General features: G+C 42.1%; 2 protein-coding genes across 5 annotated transcripts in view; one reads left to right on the top strand and one right to left on the bottom strand.

The window, feature by feature from the left end:
- IQCK (IQ motif containing K) overlaps nt 1–18,640 on the top strand; it is a 122,659-nt gene extending 104,019 nt beyond the window's left edge. For all 4 annotated transcript variants that reach the window (XM_086692946.1, XM_086692944.1, XM_086692945.1 and 1 more), the window contains one exon: nt 18,447–18,640. In XM_086692946.1, the coding sequence (XP_086549072.1) occupies nt 18,447–18,449 (3 nt within the window). In that variant the 3' untranslated portion in view covers nt 18,450–18,640. The remainder of the gene's footprint in view (nt 1–18,446) is intronic.
- Nucleotides 1–18,745, bottom strand: part of GPRC5B (G protein-coupled receptor class C group 5 member B) — a 51,854-nt gene that overhangs the window by 9,971 nt on the left and 23,138 nt on the right. The gene's annotated exons all lie outside the window — the stretch shown is intronic.

Here is an 18,745-nt window from a genome sequence, read left to right as displayed (position 1 = left end):
AACAAAAAAAGTTGGTCATTGTAGGTCTCACCACCCAGAGATGACCACTACTGAAATAGCTTTATTTTTTTAAACAGCTTTATTGATACATAATTCATATGTCATACAATTCAAAGCATACAAATCAGTGGCTTTTAGTAAATTCACAAAATTTGCAACCATGACTGCCATCAGTTTTAGCATATTTTCATCACCTCGCAAAGAAACCCTATTCCCCTTACCCATAACTCCCCAAGACCCCCATTCCTCCCAGCCCCAGATAATCACTAGTCTCCTTTCTGTCTCTATAGAGTTGTCTTTGTGACTGGTTTGTTTCACTTAGCACAATGCTTTCAAGGTCCATCCATGTCGTATACTTCATTTCTTTTTATGGCTTGTATCAGTCAGCTTAGGCTGACATCACAACACACCACAGACTAGCTGGTGTAAGCGACAGACATTTATTTTCCCACAGTGATGGAGGCCAGAAGTCTGAGGTCATAGTGCAAACATGGTCAGGTGCCAGTGAGAGCTCTTCTCCAGGCTTCCAGAAGCTGCCTTCTAGCTAAGATCCTCAAGCAGGGGAGGTAGAGCTCTGGTATCTCTTCCTCTTCTTATGAGGGTGCCAGTTCTATGGGATTAGGGCTCCACCCTTAAGACCTCATTAACCTTAATTGCTTCCTTAAAGGCCATATCTCCAATACAGTCACTTGAGAGGATTAGGATTTTAGCATGTGAATTTGAGGGGGGGGACACAATTCAGCTCATAACATGGCTGAATATATCCCATGGTGTGGACATATCACATCTCATCCATCTAGTCACCTGTTGATGGATGTTGAGTTATTTTTGGCTATTTTCTATAATGCTTCCACGAACGTTCATGTACCAGTTTTGTGTGAAGATGTATTTTCAATCCTCTTGGGTGTGTACATAGGAGTGGAATTGCTGGGTCATATGGTAACTCTAGGTTCAACTGTTTGAGGAACTGCAAAACTGTTTTCAGAGTGGCTAAACCATTTTACATTCCCACCAGCAGTGAAGGAGAGTTCCAATTTCTGCCCATCCTTGCTAACACTTGTTATTATCTGTCTGTTGGATTATAGCCATCCTGGTGGGTGTGAAGTGGTATCCCATTGTGGTTTGATTTATGCTTCCCTGATGCCTAATGAGGTTGAGCATCTTGTCATGTGCTTACTGGCCATTTGTATATCTTCTTTGGAGGAATGTCTGTTCAGATCCTTTGCCTTTTTTTAATTGGACTATCATTTTGTTGTTGAGTTATGAGAGTTCCTTGTATATTCTAGACACAAGTTTCTTATCAGATATATAATTTGCAGTTTTGTGGGCTGTCTTTTCACTTTCTTGGTGTCTTAACGCACAAGAGTTTTTAATTTTGGTGATGTCCAATTTATTTTTTCAATTGTCGCTTGTGTTCTTGGTATCCTATCTAAGAAACCATTGCCTAATCCAAGGTCATGAAGATTTGTTTATTTTTTTTCTAAGAGTTGTATGATTCAAGTGCTTTCATTTAAGTCTTTGACCTATTTTGAGTTATTTCTTTTTAACTTTATTTATTTTAAGAGGGAGACAGAGAGCACATGAGCTTGCACAAGCAGAAGAAGGGCAGAGAGACATAGAAAGAGAGAATCCCATGTAGGCTCCTCGGTCAGCACAGAAGAGCCTCACACAGGGCTCAATCTCACGAACAGTAAGATCATGACCTGAGCCAAAATCAACAGTTGGATGCTTAACTGACTGAGCCACCCAGGTGACCTGAGTTAATTTTTGTATATGGCATAAGGTAAGAGTCTAACTCCATTCTTTTGCATGTGGATATCCAGGCATCCAGCAACATCTGTTGAAGAGACTCCTCTTTCCCTAGTGAAATGATGTTGGCACCCTTGTTACAAATCAGTTGAACATGAGTGTAAGGGTTTATCTCTGGACTTTTAATTCCATTTTATATATGTCTATCCTTATGCTAGTACCACAAAGTCTCAATTACTATAACTGTATAATAAGTTTTAATTCAGGAAATTTGAATCCTCCAACCTTCTTTATTTCAAGATTGTTTTGGCACTTCTGGGACCTTTGAATTTCCAATTGTCGTCTTTATTGTCAATGTTTTTGAAAATGCAACTCTAGCTTTAATTTTATGTCAATGAAATCATCACCCATAACAGTTATTTCCATGTGTCCCTAACTCTACATTGTAAACATCCTTCTATATTATAAACTTATTTTACATATGCATAGTACATAATTTAGTTATCTTCCTATCAGACACTTCTTTCTGAACTTCATCATTATAAATATTGCCTCCATGGCTGCCTTCATTCCTAAGAGAGTTTAATTTTATTTGTGAAGCTATTAAAGATATTTTTACATACTGAAAACATTAATCTTTTAACTCAAACTCTGAGGTGATTTCCCTAAAAGTAGTAGAATGGTCACAAAAAAGAGTCAAATCCCACATTTGCAGCTTAGAAAAGTCACTAATCTTTCTGAGCCACAGTGTTCTCATCTGACACATGCAGATAGTAATAATAATAGAACTGTTTTGAAGGGCGCCTGGGTGGCTCGGTGGGTTAAGTGTGACTGTTGGTTTCGGCTCAGGTCATGATCTCACAGTTTGTGAGATCGAACCCTGCATCGGGCTCTAAGCTGACAGCTTGGAGCCTGCTTGGGATTCTCTCTCTCCCTCTCTCTCTCTGCCCCCCCACCAAAATAAATAAACTTAAAAAAAAATAGAGCTGTTTTAAAGATTAAAGGAATGTATAGTCTAGCACACACGACCCAATAAATAGTACTTATAATAATCATCATTCTTATTTTCATCATTGTTGTTACTGTTGCTAGCTATATTAGAAGTTGCAACAGGTAGCAGAAATGGAGATGGTGGGCTGGCATTCAGGTCTTTCTTATCAGCCTGGGAATTGCAGTCATAATAAATGGACATTAGTGACTCCTGGCTGGCCCAGCTGATGGAGCACACTACTCTTGATCTCAGGGTTGCGAGTCTGAGCCCCATGTTGGGCATAGGGATTACTTTAAAAAATAAAGAAAAATTTTTTAAAGAGTATATTTTAAAAAATGAGTAGACATTAACTATTTCTCACATTGACCAAAGAACAGGTTTTTTTTTAATTAAAAAAATTTTTTTAACATATATTTATTTTTGAGACAGAGAGAGACAGAGCATGAATGGGGGAGGGTCAGAGAGAGAGAGACACTGAATCTGAAACAGGCTCCAGGCTCTGAGCTGTCAGCACAGAGCCCGACACGGGGCTTGAACTCACCGCGAGATCATGACCTGAGCCGAAGTTGGACGCCCAACTGACTGAGCCACCCAGGCACCCCAAGAACAGTGTTTTAATATCATGCAGCAAATAGATGTCTTCATTCCTAAATCTTTGTATGTATTTAAGGTTAGTTTCTTAGAATCGTTTCTTAGCAATGACTGTGAGATGGTTTAATTCCATTTGTGTAGCTATGGAAGATATTGTTTACATATTGAAAACCCTTATCTTTTCATTAAAGCATAGATTAGCTCTGAGGGAGCAATGGCTGTGTCTGGCCTGTTTACGATTTAGGTCTAGCATCGACAAACACACAGTAGATGCTGACAGAGGAATGCTAGAAGGAAAACAGGAGGCCCCCAACATATTTTGCTGCTTTGGATTACGTTGTGGCAGCAGCAGGGGCTAAAGGGGCTTAAGGTAGGACACCAGGCACACAGTAGTTTGAGTCACGATACGAACCACCATTTATTATGTACTTGTTGCGTCCGTTGTGTGTTGGTCATTCTTCTGGTGGATTTTTATATGCAATCTCAGTTAATATATTTAAATGTCAAGATTACCTGTGTAGTGAGATCCATGGGGAGCCCAATGTTATAGGCAAGGAAACAGAAGCTTCAAGAGGATTAATGACTGGGCTGAGGGGGTGCTGGTAAGTAAGTGCTGGGGCTCAAATGCAAACACTTACCTCTCTGATACTAAAGTCTGGGTGTTCTTTTCCCAGGAAAGATGTGTGTCCTTTCGACAACCTAGCGGCTGAGAGAGAGGGTGATTGGGACTTACAAAAGGAAGCTAGAGTAGGATTCATTAATTAGGTCAACAAAGATTGATGGAGCTTCTGCTCTGGGTGTAGGACTGGATAGTTCCAGGTGTTGGGGTATTCAATGGAGACTATAAGCCAATACCTTGCTCTACTAGAAACTCAAAGTCTAGGGGTGAAGCAGACACTGTTCCAGTAATCACATAACTACTTGATTACAAATTGTGATCAGTGCTTCTAAGAAGTTCAGGGTGCCATGAGAGATCAGCAGGGGAATTTGAATAGGTTCCCTTAGGCTGAGATCAGAAGTGAGCTAGGAATTAACTAGATGTGAATGGCAGGAAGGGCTTTCTAGGATGAGAAAAGTACCTAAGCAAAGACCCTGAGTCTGGAAGGGGGACTGAAAAAAGGCCTGTGTGGCACAAGCAGGATGCAGGGTGACCGTGGAGCCAAGAGAGAGCAGTTAAAGACTGTGGACTTGATCCTGTGGACAGCAGGGAGCCTTTAAAAGGTTTTAACTGAGCAGTGGCATCATCAGATAGGCTTTCTAAAAAGATGAATGTGGCTGCAGGTGGGGAGCAGATTAGATGACCTGTTGGCAGTGGGAATGGACAGAAGTGGATGCATTTAGGAGACATTTTGGGGGTAAGAATGACATAGGTGATATGAATGATCCTTTCTAAAATGCAATTTTGTTTGGAGGTAAATATGTTTCTCACTGTCTGTGGTTGGAAACATTCACGTTTTCTTTTCAGTATACCAGGGGACTTCTTATTAAGAAGAACCCTGTTGTTGAAATTCTTGGGTTTTTAATTCCCAAGCCCTCCTCTTTTCTTTTCTTCAAAAAAAATTTTAAAGTTTATTTATTTTTTAAATATTTATTTGTTTTATTTCTGAGAGAGAGAGAGAGAGCATAAGTGGGGGAGGGCAGAGAGAGAGGGAGACACAGAATCTGAAACAGGCTCCAGGCTCTGAGCTGTCAGCACAGAGCCTGACATGGGGCTCCAATTCACCATGACCTGAGCTGAAGTCAGACGCTTAAACAACTGAGCCGCTCAGGCGCCCCTATTTAATTATTTTTGAGAGAGGGAGCATGAGCAAGGGAGGAGCAGAGAAAGGGAGAGAGACAATCCCAAGCAGGCCCCACACTGTCAGCACAGAGCGCAATGTGGGGCTCAAACTCACGAACTGTGAGATCATGACCTGAACTGAAACCAAGAGTTGGATGCTTCACTAACTGAGCCACCCAGGCGCCCCTTTTTAAAAAAAAAATTTGTTTTAAGTTTATTTATTTTCGAGAGAGAAAAAAGAGAGAGAGAGAGAACATGAGCAAAGGAGGGGCAGAGAGAGGGAGAGAAACAGAATCCCAGTCCCTCCTCTTAATGTTTGATAAGTTTGGTTTCTTAGTCCTTGGAGTTTCTTGACTTGAGCCCAGCCTGCCCTGGGCTCTGGATCAAGCGCTAAGATAATGAGTGAATATTGCCCCAGTCCCTCAGTACAGATTGAAATGATTTCTTGATTAGTTATTAAATTGTTACTCTTGTAAAGGAACTGTTTTAAAATAAACTGGGGGATTTGTTTCCTTTTCACTTAAAGGCAACATTTAATATATAGAGCCTCTGCCAGTCTGAACTGGATGAGAACTGTTTATACCCAGGCTCATTCAAAATGCTTGGGATATTTCTAAAGGTTCAGTCTTGGCAGCAGCAGCTGAGAATGTAGAGATAAATAAAAAAAGTCACAAGACACGGCTGATGGGGTTTGTCTGTTCATTCACACCCATGACTCACTAGGCTTTTGAAGACACTGAATTTTGAAGGACAACCTAGCAGACGGTGGCTGTTTAAATTGTTGGAACTCCAGTCTTGATGCAATTCAGTTAACTGTGAAATGGACTTAGCCTCGTGAATTGAGATGTGGAAAGAAAATGCTCATAGATATATAAACATCTGAATAGCAGATAAAATTTGATTTTTAGAAAAAATGATTTAAAGAAAATCATTTAAATATTTGCTTAAAAATAGCATATTTTCCAGTTTTTCTACAGACACTGTGTTACTTGTATGATTAAGAAATAATTTTAGGGGCACCCGGGTGACTCAGGCAGTTAAGCATCCGACTCAATTTCAGCTCAGGTCATGATCTCATGGTTTGTGGGTTTGAGCCCCAAATTGGGGCACACTGTCAGTGCAGAGCCTGCTTGGGATTCTGTCTCTGTCTCTCTCTCTCTCTCTCTTTCTCTCTCTCTGCCCCTCCCCAGCTCACACACCCTGTCTCTCTCTCTCTCAAAATAAATTAATAAACATGAAAAAAAATTTTATTGAGAGGTGCCTGGCTGATTCAGTCAGGAAGACCTGCAACTCTTGATCTCGGGATTGTGAGTTGGGTGTGGAGATTACTTAAAAATAAAATCTGAAAGAAAGAAAAAGAAAGGAAAAGATAAGAAAAGAAAAGAAAAGAAAAGAAAAGAAAAGAAAGGAAAGGAAAAGAAAAGATGGAAAGAAAAGGAAGGAAGGAAAGAAGGAAGGAAGGAAGGAAGGAAGGAAGGAAGGAAGGAAGGAAGGAAGGAAGGAAGGGAGGAAGGAAGGAAGAATTTTATTAAGCACCTACTGACCTACTGTGTGCCGGGCAATGAATCATCTCATTTCATCCTTCATGCCACCAAGAGGAAGGTCTCACTATCTCTGAGGGAGCTGAGGCTTCAAAGGAGTTAGGAGACTTGCTCAAGGTCACCCAGTGGTAAATGATGGTAAGATTTTGCTTCTAGAAGGTATGCTCTGAGCAACTAAGCTCTGTTCCAATGGCCCTGTCACTGATTTTGCCTTGGTGGCTCCCTTCCCCCTTGGGGGCCTCAGCTTTCTTCACTTATAAAAAAATGAGTCTTTTATTAAATGTCTCCCTTTCCAAAAACCAAGATCCTTTCCAGGGTCAGAATTTGATAATCCCCATGTTTCTGTCTCAATATAACCAATGTTGTCACTTTTAGCACCAAATGTTCCCGTTTAAAATACCGCCTTCAAGGAGACTTCACTGAGTTTACTTTAGTAACACTGTTTAGAAGTCAGCAATATGCCTTAATTATTGCACATTCAAGACTGTCAGATTCTCCCCGATGCCTTATGGTTTCCAGGGCTCAACTTTCCTTAAAATAATGCAGGCCAACATCTGACTCTCAAGAAAGGGAGATTATCAGACTACTGGCATTTACCCCTCGAATGTCAACACTTATTTCTTGTTAGGAAAAAAACCTTCCATCATTTGTTCCTCCACTGGGGGTACATGGAGCTATTTTTTATTGATTTTTCCACACGTTTTCTGTGTTCTTCCAATTTTCCATAATGGCTATGTTTTTTTGTAATGGAAAAATAATATCATTTTTTTAAACATTTATTCATTTTTGAGAGACAGAGACAGAGCACCAGTGGGGGAGGGGCAGAGAGAAAGGGAGACACAGAATCCGAAGCAAGCTCCAGGCTCTGAGCTGTCAGCACAGAGCCCGACGCAGGGCTCGAACCCATGAGCCATGAGATCATGACCCAAGCTGAAGTCGGACACTTAACTGACTGAGCCACCCAGGAGCCCCCCAAAATAATCTCATTTTAAAATTCAGTCCAGGGGCGCCTGGGTGGCGCAGTCGGTTAAGCGTCCGACTTCAGCCAGGTCACGATCTCGCGGTCCGTGAGTTCGAGCCCCGCGTCGGGCTCTGGGCTGATGGCTCGGAGCCTGGAGCCTGTTTCCAATTCTGTGTCTCCCTCTCTCTCTGCCCCTCCCCCGTTCATGCTCTGTCTCTCTCTGTCCCAAAAATAAATAAACGTTGAAAAAAAAATTAAAAAAAAAAATAAAATTCAGTCCAGGAGTGCCTGGGTGGCTCAGTCAGTTAAGTGTCCAACTCTTGATTTCGCTCAGGTCATGATCACATGGTTCACGAGATTGAGCCCCATGTCACCAAAATAAAATTCACTCCAGTAAGACACAAGAGAAATAAAGTCTTGGTAATATATATTATACATGCCTTGCCTTCCTAATTGGAAAGTATGGGGCATGACTATAAGCTCCATCGGATGATTCTGGGTCGGGATCAGGGACCTCATTTCTTACTTTTTAGTGCTATGACTTGATGGTTTAGACCATGGGTTTTGAACTCAGATAGACTAGGCTTAGAATCTTGGCATGGCCAGTTACTCAGCTCTGTGATCTTCGGTAGCTTAGTGTCTCTAAGCCTTGGTTTCCTCATCAGTAAAAGGGAAATAATGATCGCATCTACTTCCCAGAGTGGCTGGGTGGATTGAATGAGATGATAAATGAACATAATGTCTAGCATTCAGTTAATGCAAGTTTCTTGATTAATTATGTGATATTGTTAATATTCTCTTGCAAGTGTATGGGGCCCTTAGGGCTTGCTGAGGCACCTAAGACTTCTGGCCCTGGATCTGAATTAAAAGGTCCTCAGAGACCTATTTTCCTATTTTATTTTAATTTAATTTAATTTAATTTAATTATTTTATTTTATTTTATTTTATTTTATTTTATTTTATTTTATTTTATTTTATTTTATTTTATTTGTTGTTGAGGTGAAACTTACATGCAGTAGGATACACTGGTCCTAAGTGAAATTCTTTAAATTTTTTTTAATGTTTATTTATTTTTGAGAGAGACCACAAGCAGGGGAGGGGCGGGGCATAGAGAGCGGAGACACAGAATCTGAAGCAGGCTCCAGGCTCTGAGTTGTCAGCACAGAGCCCGACACAGAGCTTGAACTCACAAGTATTGAAATCATGACCTGAGCCGAAGTCAGACGCTTAACCAACTGAGCCACCCAGGCACCCCTGGTCCTAACCAAACTTCGACATATGTATGTCCCACATAACCACTACCCAGATCAAGTTAAGAACATGCCCGAGCACCTCTGCAGGCTCTTTCATGCCCGCAACCAGTCAGTAGCCCCAAATCCCAAGGCAAACTCTATTTTGACTCCTAAAACCATAAAATAGTTTTGCTTATTCTCAAACTTTGTATAAATGGAAAACACAGTATGAACTTCTTTGTGCCTGGCTTCTTTTTCTGGAAGATTCAGCCAGATTGTTGAGGGTAATAGTGGTTTGCTTTTTCACTGATGCGTAGTATTCTTTCATATGAATATGATTACAATTTTTATATCCATTTGCTTTACTGATGAACACTTGGGTTGTGTCCAGTTTTGGGCTATTATGAAAAATGCCGCTTTTATGAACATCCCTGTATGTGTTTTCTGGCTTTAAATATTCACTTCAGTTGGCAGACTGTCCAGGAGTGGAGTTGATGGGTCCGGGAGTATATATAATATTTAATTTTAGAGGATACTGCCAAATCATTTTCTAAAGTGGTTGCACCATTTTCCCATTCACACTCATGAAACAGGAGTGTTCCACTTCCTTGCATCCTTGCTAACACTTGGTATGGTGAATCTCTTTCATTTTAACCATGCTGGTGACTGTGCATTAGCTCTCTCATCATGCCTTTAATTTCCGTGATGACTAATGATGTTGCACACTTTTTAATGTAATTATCAGCCATTGGGACACACCACTGCGTTCCTAAACTCAGTTATACTCTTGGGATATCTGATAGCTCAATTTGCCAGAATGAGGCTTAAAGAATGAACGAGCACACATTGTTCTGAGAGAGGTTGCAGAGGCTCTCCTATGACTGAAACAACAGTTTCTGAACATCTACACTGGCTTCTGCTTACTTTCAAGTTCTTAACTCTCTTTGATAGCGAGCTTGCAAGAGAAATACCTTGCAGATGAGTGAGATGGTATGAATTTAAAAAAAAATTTTTTTTTACATTTTATTTATTTTTGATAGACACAGAGAGACAGAGCACAAGTGGGGGAGGGGCAGAGAGAGAGGGAGACAGAATCCGAAGCAGGCTCCAGGCTCTGAGCTGTCAGCACAGAGCCCGACGAGGGGCTCGAACTCACAAACTGTGAGATCATGACCTGAGCCGAAGTTGGACACTCAACTGACTGAGCCACCCAGGAGCCCCTTATGAATTTTTTTAAATGCTAAGTGAACTCTCTAGCAGCATTTTAGCTTATATTTCTACAGTCCACGTAGGGGAAAAGATGTCACATTAGTTGAGTACCCACTACATACGTGTCAATCCTTGCACCCGGCACTTTAAATACATTATATCCTTTATTTTTTTAATTTTTAAAAAATATTTTATTTTTAAGTAATCTCTATACCCAATGTGGGGCTTGAACTCATAACCCTGAGATCAAGAGTCACACTGACTGAGCCGGCCAGGTGCCCGTACATTAATAAGGACTTTGTGAGGTTGAGATGATTATACTTTCAGTTCAATTGAGCAAATTAGGCTGGAGGTGGAGGTCACCCAGCTCTTAAATGGCAGAGCCAGGATTTGAAGACTGGGTCTGCTTGACTTCAAAGTCTACTCTTCTACATTCAAGCAAACTGAAGGGGAAGCATTATTTTTCTAGCATTTCTCCAGTCAGAAACTTCCTAGTGCCCATTTCATTAATATTTTTGGAATGGTCACCTCTATGAGGGCAACTTCACCTTCAGGTGGATCTCTCAGGGTCTCCCAGTGCCGGGTCTAGCCATACTGGGGAGGGTTGCAACTCCCGGACTCCTGCAGCTAACTTCCTGTTGGCCATTTGACCCCAATTTTTTCCTTCCTACCTTTCCCAATCTTTTAGCTCTGATTGCACTAATATTATATAGGCATTCATTCTCTTGATAGTCCTTCTTATTCTTCTGTCTCTTTTTTTTTTTCAATGTTTATTTATTTTTGAGAGAGAGAGAGAGACAGAGTGCGAGCAGGATAGGGGCAAACAGAGAGGGAGACACAGAATCCAAAGCAGGCTCCAGGCTCTGAGCTGTTAGCACAGAGCCCGACGCAAGGCTCGAACTCACAAACCATGAAATCATGACCTGAGCTGAAGTCAGAAGCCTAACTGACTGAGCCACCCGGGCGCCCCTGTCTGGTATATTTTCTTATAATTCTTCTAGAAAGAAAGTTTTTCCCAATTGGATAGCAATACATGTGTATTGTAGACATTTGGGAAAACAAAAATTCACCCATTTCCTCTTAATCATTTTACGTGTAGTTGTTTTTTTGTTTTTAAACATAGTCAAGATGCTGGGCCATAACTTAGTTGCGGTAATGGACATGATTGGATTTTGTAAAAGGCAGTCACATTTAAGGACGTACTGTGGAAGGCCTCAATCAGGAATAGATGTAAAACAAGAGTCATTTGTTCTTCCAAAATACTTTTTTACAGAAAGATAGGAGGGAAAAAAGGGGCAGAGATGGTGAATGAAAGAACCTGGTTTCCACCTTACCTTTACAAACATCATCGTGGTCGACTTCCAGCACCAACAGACAGAGCTTTAGTGTTCCCCTTGGAGACATTGTTAGCTTTTGGTATTGAGCAATTTCAAATTTGCCTCATCAAAATTTATAGCAAATGTGCCCCACTGTATTTTCCCCTTGAGGTTTCTACCTGTTCCTTCAAACATTGCAAAAGCATCACATTTTTAATGGTTTTGTATGTTTTACCAAGTTTATAAATTATCAGATACCAGGGAGCCTGGGTGGCTCAGTTTTTTATTTTTTATTTATTTTTAATTTTTTTTATTTTTTAAAATTTACATCCAAATTAGTTAGCATATAGTGCAACAGTGATTTCAGGAGTAGATTCCTTAGTGACCCTTACCCACTTAGCCCACACCCCCTCCCATAACCCTCAGTTTGTTCTCCATATTTATGAGTCTCTTCTGTTTTGTCCCCCTCCCTGTTTTTATATTATTTTTGTTTCCCTTCCCTTATGTTCATCTGTTTTGTCTCGTAAAGTCCTCATATGAGTGAAATCATATGATTTTTGTCTTTCTCTGACTAATTTCACTTAGCATAATTCCCTCCAGTTCCATCCACGTAGTTGCAAATGGCAAGATTTCATTCTTTTTGATTGCCGAGTAATACTCTGTTGTATATATATACCACATCTTCTTTATCCATTCATCCATCAGTGGACATTTGGGCTCTTTCCATACTTTGGCTATTGTTGATAGTGCTGCTATAAACATGGGGGTGCATGTGTCCCTTGGAAACAGCACACCTGTATCCCATGGATAAATGCCTACTAGTGCAATTGCTGGGTTGTAGGGTAGTTCTATTTTTAGTTTTTTGAGGACCTCCATACTGTTTTCCAGAGTGGCTGCACCAGCTTGCATTCCCAGAGCACACACCTCTTGATTTCAGCTCAGGTCATGATCTCATGGTACGATCGAGCCTTGCATCTGCACTGACAGTAGGGAGCCTGCTTAGGATTCTCTCTCTCTCCCTCTCTCTCTCTGCCCCTCCCCTGCTCTCTCTGTCTCTAAAAATAAATAAATAAAACTTAAAAAGAAATCAGATACTGAATCATTCCCCGATTGTTGGGCCTTTAGATTGTTCCCAAACCGTTTTTGTGGTAAATGATGTGGTAGTGAACACCATTGTCTGCATACTTCGTTCTGGTATCTTTGAGTACAGAAATCTTCATCTCCCACGAGAGACCATGACCCTACAGGGGTTAAGAGCATGAATGTAGGAGCCAGACAGCCATGGTGTGACCACGGACAAGCTATAACCTGTGTGCACCCCTATCTCCTTGCCTGTCAGACTGGGCAAAATCACAACATTCACCTCCCCATCGCTTCCTGTGTGTGAAGGGCCCAGTCTGTGCCACAGAAGTGTTTGCTTTTATTATTTACCTGGAATCCTAGAAACTGGGTGCTCATTGGATAACAAATTAAACTTTAAGATTTCTTAAGTATATTGGTGACTTGAGATTGTGAACCAGCCTCCTCTTTGTAACTCAACATGCAGTACTGTTTTGAGTCCATAACTGTATGATGGATGAACATATCATTGAAGCAACTTCTCTCTGCAGTGTGTGCACATCTCTTGGTTCTTACAAGCTCCTGTTTATTTTTCTGTTTCCCCCTCTTGACCGTGAGCTCCTTGAGATCAAAGAGCATGCCCTGAAAATAATAACAGGTAGTACTCACTGGGTGCCTAACTCTAGATCAGACTCAGTGCTCAGCACTCTGCAGGCCTTGTCTTGTTTGCTCCTCCCAGCACCGTCTCACACCTGGGCCCCCAGGAGACAGGCACCGCGTGCTGGCTGAGTGATGCAGTACTCTTTCCCAAACTTGTCACATCAAAAGGATCACTCAAGGCACAGAGATGGAGGATGCTGATTCCCAGGCCTGGCTCTTGGAGATCTGATTCTAAAGGTCTGGAGTAGCCCGGGTATCTGCCCCAGATGATCCTTTATGCTGAAGCCACATCCCAACTACCCCGTGGTCCCGAATTTCCTACGTCTCGAGCCTTGGGCAGCTTCTCCCAACTGTCTGGAGTTCTCAGCCTTGTCACTAAATGGAACAAGAAAGAAGGATGGTGACCAAGAGGAGGAAACCATAAGCAACTCTCATTAGTATGCAGGGCCTTTCTTGTCACACTGCCTTTAATTGAAGCTGAAGGGCTGGCGCATCTCTCTGGGATTTTCCACTCTCTAGCCCTTCCGGAGCTGGCTGCACACCAGCCTGCTAAGGGGGACAAGGACGGTGCAGGGGTGTGGAGGCATCTGTCCATTGGTGTTGGAGGCCAACCATGATGATGTCTCTAAAACTAAAATGGAAGCCAGGTTCCTTTATTTAGTCATCACTACCTGCTTTTCCCCTGGGGCTCCTCCCTACCTCCATCCTTTTACCTACCTGTGGTCCCACCTGTGCAAGGCTCTGTCCTGCCAAGACGAGGAGGAAAACCACTAGGGGGGAGACTTCAATCTGTTTCTTAATTTTTAGCAAAGTAATCCTTGTACATTGTTCCCACGGTTAAAAAGATATACAGTAGTCCCCCCCACCTTATCCGTGGCTTTGGGCATCCACTGGAGCTCTTGGAACGTGTTCCCCAAGGACACGGCAGGGGGACTGCTGTACAGGATGAACAGAAGGACAGAATGAGCATCATCTTTGTGGCACCCTCTGCTATGGCAATAACTTTGAACTCTGGGCTGTTTCTCTGGACGGTTATGATTTTAGATATGATAGATATGGTTTTTGACATTATCTACTGATTTTCTGCTACGACAGATGGGGGTTAGCTCACTTACACCCCATCTGTACCCTCCCCAAACAGTTAAGTTGTTCTTTTCTGTTCCTTTACAAGTTGACTTTGTAATTTCAAGTAATATACTACCATCTTTATTTCTTTTTACTTGTTTTTGGGTATACATACAATACAATGGGGGGTATACAAACAATAGTGACTTTAGAGTACATATATACCTATGAAGCAGACACTCATGTAAGTACCATCCCAGTTAAGAAAATAGAATACTGTCAACACCTTTAAAGCTCCTCCCCAACCCAGTGAAGCCGCTCACCCTAACTTTTATGCTCATTGTTCCCTTGCCTTTCTTCTTTTTTTTTTTTAACTTCTCTTGCTTTTTTTTTTTTTAATATATGAAATTTATTGTCAAATTGGTTTCCATACAACACCCAGTGCTCATCCCAAAAGGTGCCCTCCTCAATACCCATCACCCACCCTCCCCTCCCTCCCACCCCCCATCAACCCTCAGTTTGTTCTCAGTTTTCCCTTGCCTTTCTTTAGAGTTCTTCTGATCTTTATAGGCACTCCTCAGCATTTAGATTTGCTGTAAATAGAATCACACTACATGTATCACACTGTGCCTTATACCCTTCCTTCAACATCGATAAGCTATTCCAAGCCGACAGGTGTAGCCGTGGTTTATTCATGTTCATTGCCGTACACTCACCATTCACGGAGACCACTGTTTATTTATCCAGTCAGCTGTTGATGGACATTTGGGTTGTTTGCAGCTTTCTGCTATCATGAACATCTTTATTCAGTCACTCAGAACATGTGTGCAAGGGTTTCTCCAGGCAGTGGATCTAGGAGCAGAATCCCTGCATTGCAGGGAACGTGCATACTCAGTTTTACTTGATAATGCCACTTTTCTGATGTGGTTGCACTAATGGACAGTCCCCACCTCCAGAGACTCTGACCTGATTGGCTAGGGCAGGGCTGGGCATTGACAATATTCAAAGCTCCCCAGATGGTTCCATCATGAGGCTCCATGTCCACCTTTGTTTCCAGTCCATCAACTCTAGAAAGTATTTTTTTGATTCTTCAGTTTGGAGGAGTGGTCCTAGCATCCCTTTCTGCTCTCTACTCTGAAGATTTTTGTGTAATAATCTGAAAGAGCTAACATGGCTTTTTCCCAGGCGAAGTCAAAGTGTGGGCTGGCTAAGAGAGGTTGTCAAGGCATGGACAGGAATTCATTAAGATACTGGGACAAAAGTAGGGGCAGCTGGGTGGCTCATTTGGTTGAGTGTCTGCCTTCGGCCCAGGTCATGATCTCCCAGTTCTTGCGTTCAAGCCCTGCGTCAGGCTTGCTGCTATCAGCACAGAGCCTGCTTCGAATCCCCTGTCTCTTTCCCTCTCTGCCCCTCTCCTGCTCATTTTCTTTCTAAAAAAAAAACTTGAAAAAGAAGAAAAGATACTGCTGGGGCACCTGGGTGTCCCAGTTGGTTAAGTATCCAACTCTTGATTAAACTCACGGTTTGTGAGTTCGAGGCCCACATCAGGCTCTGTGTTTACAGTGCAGACCCTGCTTGGGGTTCTCTCTCTCTCCCTTTGCCTCTCTCTCTCTCTCTCAAAATAAATAAATAAACTTAAAAAAAAAGATACTGGGACAAAAGTGAGCAGATGAATTCTAACTTCAGGCAGGTCTGAGAAACTACAGAAAATCCAAGGGCTGGGAATTCTTCACAGAAGCCAATCCTTCCTTCTCTGTGTGGCTATTAGTAGCCTCTAGCATCTGTCAGTTATAGGCTAGAGAAGTCATTTAACCTGCTTAAATTTTGAGACAAAGAGGGGAATTCTTGATTCTTCTAAACTGCTGTCAGGATCTTTATGGTCATGTTTTTTTAAAGGCATTCCAACCGCAGTTTGGGTTTCTCAACCCTGGCGAACAGTAGCAACATATGGGAACTTTGAATAAATACTGGTGCCTCAGACCAACTACATCAGAATGTCTGGGGTGAGACCCAGGCACTCACAGGCTTCTGAAGGGGCCCGGGAATGATTCTTAGACATAGTCAGGGTAGAGAACCACCAACAGTGGTTCAAACTTTAACTTGTATCCATCAGCATCACCTGGGAGCTTGTTAAAAACCTAGATTGCTGGGCTCCACTGTTTCTGATTCTATAGGTCTGGGGTTGAGCTGTCGGCTTGTATTTCTAACAGGTTGCCAGTGTTGCAAACGTTGCTAGTCCCCCCCAATCACACCTAGAGTACCATCTTGCTCCTGAGGTTTCCCTGTATACCTACTTGTAGAGACTTAGATCAGCCATGTACTGTGCCTGGTCAGGCTGGTAGCTTAAAATCAACTATGGAAATCAGCAAATACTACAAGTCAGGACTCTGCCATCCCCACTCAGTTGCTAAACATTCACATCCGGATCACATCATGGATCAGCAGGATACTGGGAGAGCACCTTCAGGGGTGTAGAGCATCCTTGGCTATGCAGGATCATTGTCATCAGTAGGGTCTAGATGCACATGGGGTGTTCATGGTGGTTACCCGTAGATCTTCCATATATATAGAACAAAAAAGATGTACACATTGAAAACATTTCTTTGAATTTTCCAGTGACCACAGGTTCCAAGTATTAAAAATACTTTTTCTGGTTCGAGTTATTAATACGATCATTAATAGTTCACAAAGCCAAATAAATACATTATAATTCTTGGTAGTTATTAAGCATAGAAAGGAGACTCCGTTGGACAAATTGCCTCCTTGTTTGACACCTGGGGATTTTGTACACACTAGGCAATGCCAGGACGGGGAGAGGTAGGAGAGGGGGTTGGTATACATCCCACAACTGCAAGTCCACGGTGGGAAGCTGCAGATTTAGAGGTTGACTTTCTTTGAATAAACCATGACCAAGTACCCTTAGAAAGCCTTTGTGTAGCTCCAGTTTGAAGACTGCTGGGCTAGCCTGGGCTGATGAAAGCGTTCGCCCCACTTCCAACAGGAAGTAACTGTGTTGCACGTGATGGTGTCCACACCTCACTCCATGCGTGGGCCTGGCTGGATCAAAACATCCGCCTTACGTGGTAACAAGCCCCAATACCCTTTCTGCTAGGACACTGCTCTCCACGTGTAACCAGAGCCCACGACCTTGTTCAGAAGAACCTTCAGGCACTAATGTCCAGGACAAGCACTTGGACATTTAGAAGCAAAGACTTATTAAAAATGAGAGGGTCTTTCTGAAAGGATTCCATCTCCTTCCCCACCCCCACCCCCAACCCCCAGGGGACTGAGTTTCCCTATTTTTCCAGGGGAGGGGCTTGTACCTACTGGGACAAGTAGTGCCATCCTGTGTTCTGTGAACTTTCCTGTTTGGCCAATGCAGGAAATCCCCCATATCACATTCTTTTCCAGACCGTGAAAAGATTCTTTTCTGACCTTGTATTCACCCCAGTGTAACCCTGAGTTTTTAATTTTGGGCGAGTGGGGGGAGCAAGGTGAGTGGTGACAGATTGGGCTGAGTCAAGAGCCTGGAATCTGTCATCATCTTCAGTAAAACTTCCTTTCTTCAGTTCCCCTGACCTGCAAAGCACCCTTTTGACCTTCTGCTGAACTAAATTAAGAATGGCTGTGATGGACTTTGAAGGTATTACACTAAGTGAAGTAAGTCAGGTAGAGAACGACAAATACTGTATGATCTCATTTATATGTGGAATCTAAAAAAGCCCAACCAAACAACCAAACAAACAAAAAACAAACCAAACTCACAGGAAAAGAGATCAGACTTGTGGTTACCAGGGACAATACAAACCTCCAGTTACAGGATAAATCAGAACTAGGGATGTAACGCACACATGATGACTATAGCTAACACTGCTGTGTCATTGAGTAGATCCCAAGAATTCTATCACAAGAGGTTTTTTTTCTGCTTTTCTTTTTATTGTACCTATAGAAGATCAATGTTAGCTGAACCTATTGTGGTAACCATTTCACAATCTACGTAAATCAAACCATCGTGCTGTATGCCTTCAACTGATACAGTAGTGCATGTCAATTCTTTTTCATTAAAACTGGGGGAAGAAAGAATGGCTATCAACATTGCATGGTTTTGAAACTTCAGGTTCTGTCCGTGGAGCACAATGGCCCTGCGTCCTTCCCGTGGCGCCAGAACCATAGCAGGTGCTCATTGGGCTTTGGTGTCATTGACTCTACACATCAAAATTTGCTGTTTTCAAAATGACAAGTCTGTCTAGATATGCAAATCGATCCTGACTTTCTCTTTCATTTCTTTGCAGTGAAATGCAAAATGGAGACAGAGGAGGAGGCCTGAGCTAAGACTCCACCACCTTATTTAGCCACTGGTGGGATCTTTTCCCTTCGGAGCTTCAGTGACCCTCTGTGAGGAAAATGTACGCATTATGCTTCCTCTCTGTTAACTTTCTTAATGACTACATTTGGTACATGTGAATACAGAATCTTTTCTGCAGAAGATAGCATTTGTGGCACACATGTTTTAGTGCGTATCGTTTATCCTAAGACAGTACTGATCTTAACTTTCTGCAGTATCTCCAAATTTTATTCTTGTATCCATATT

This window comes from Puma concolor, chromosome E3 (assembly GCF_028749965.1).
Source record: "Puma concolor isolate L17-30 chromosome E3, mPumCon1.1.hap2, whole genome shotgun sequence".
Lineage (NCBI taxonomy): Eukaryota > Metazoa > Chordata > Mammalia > Carnivora > Felidae > Puma > Puma concolor.
This window is presented reverse-complemented; position numbering and strand designations above follow the sequence as displayed.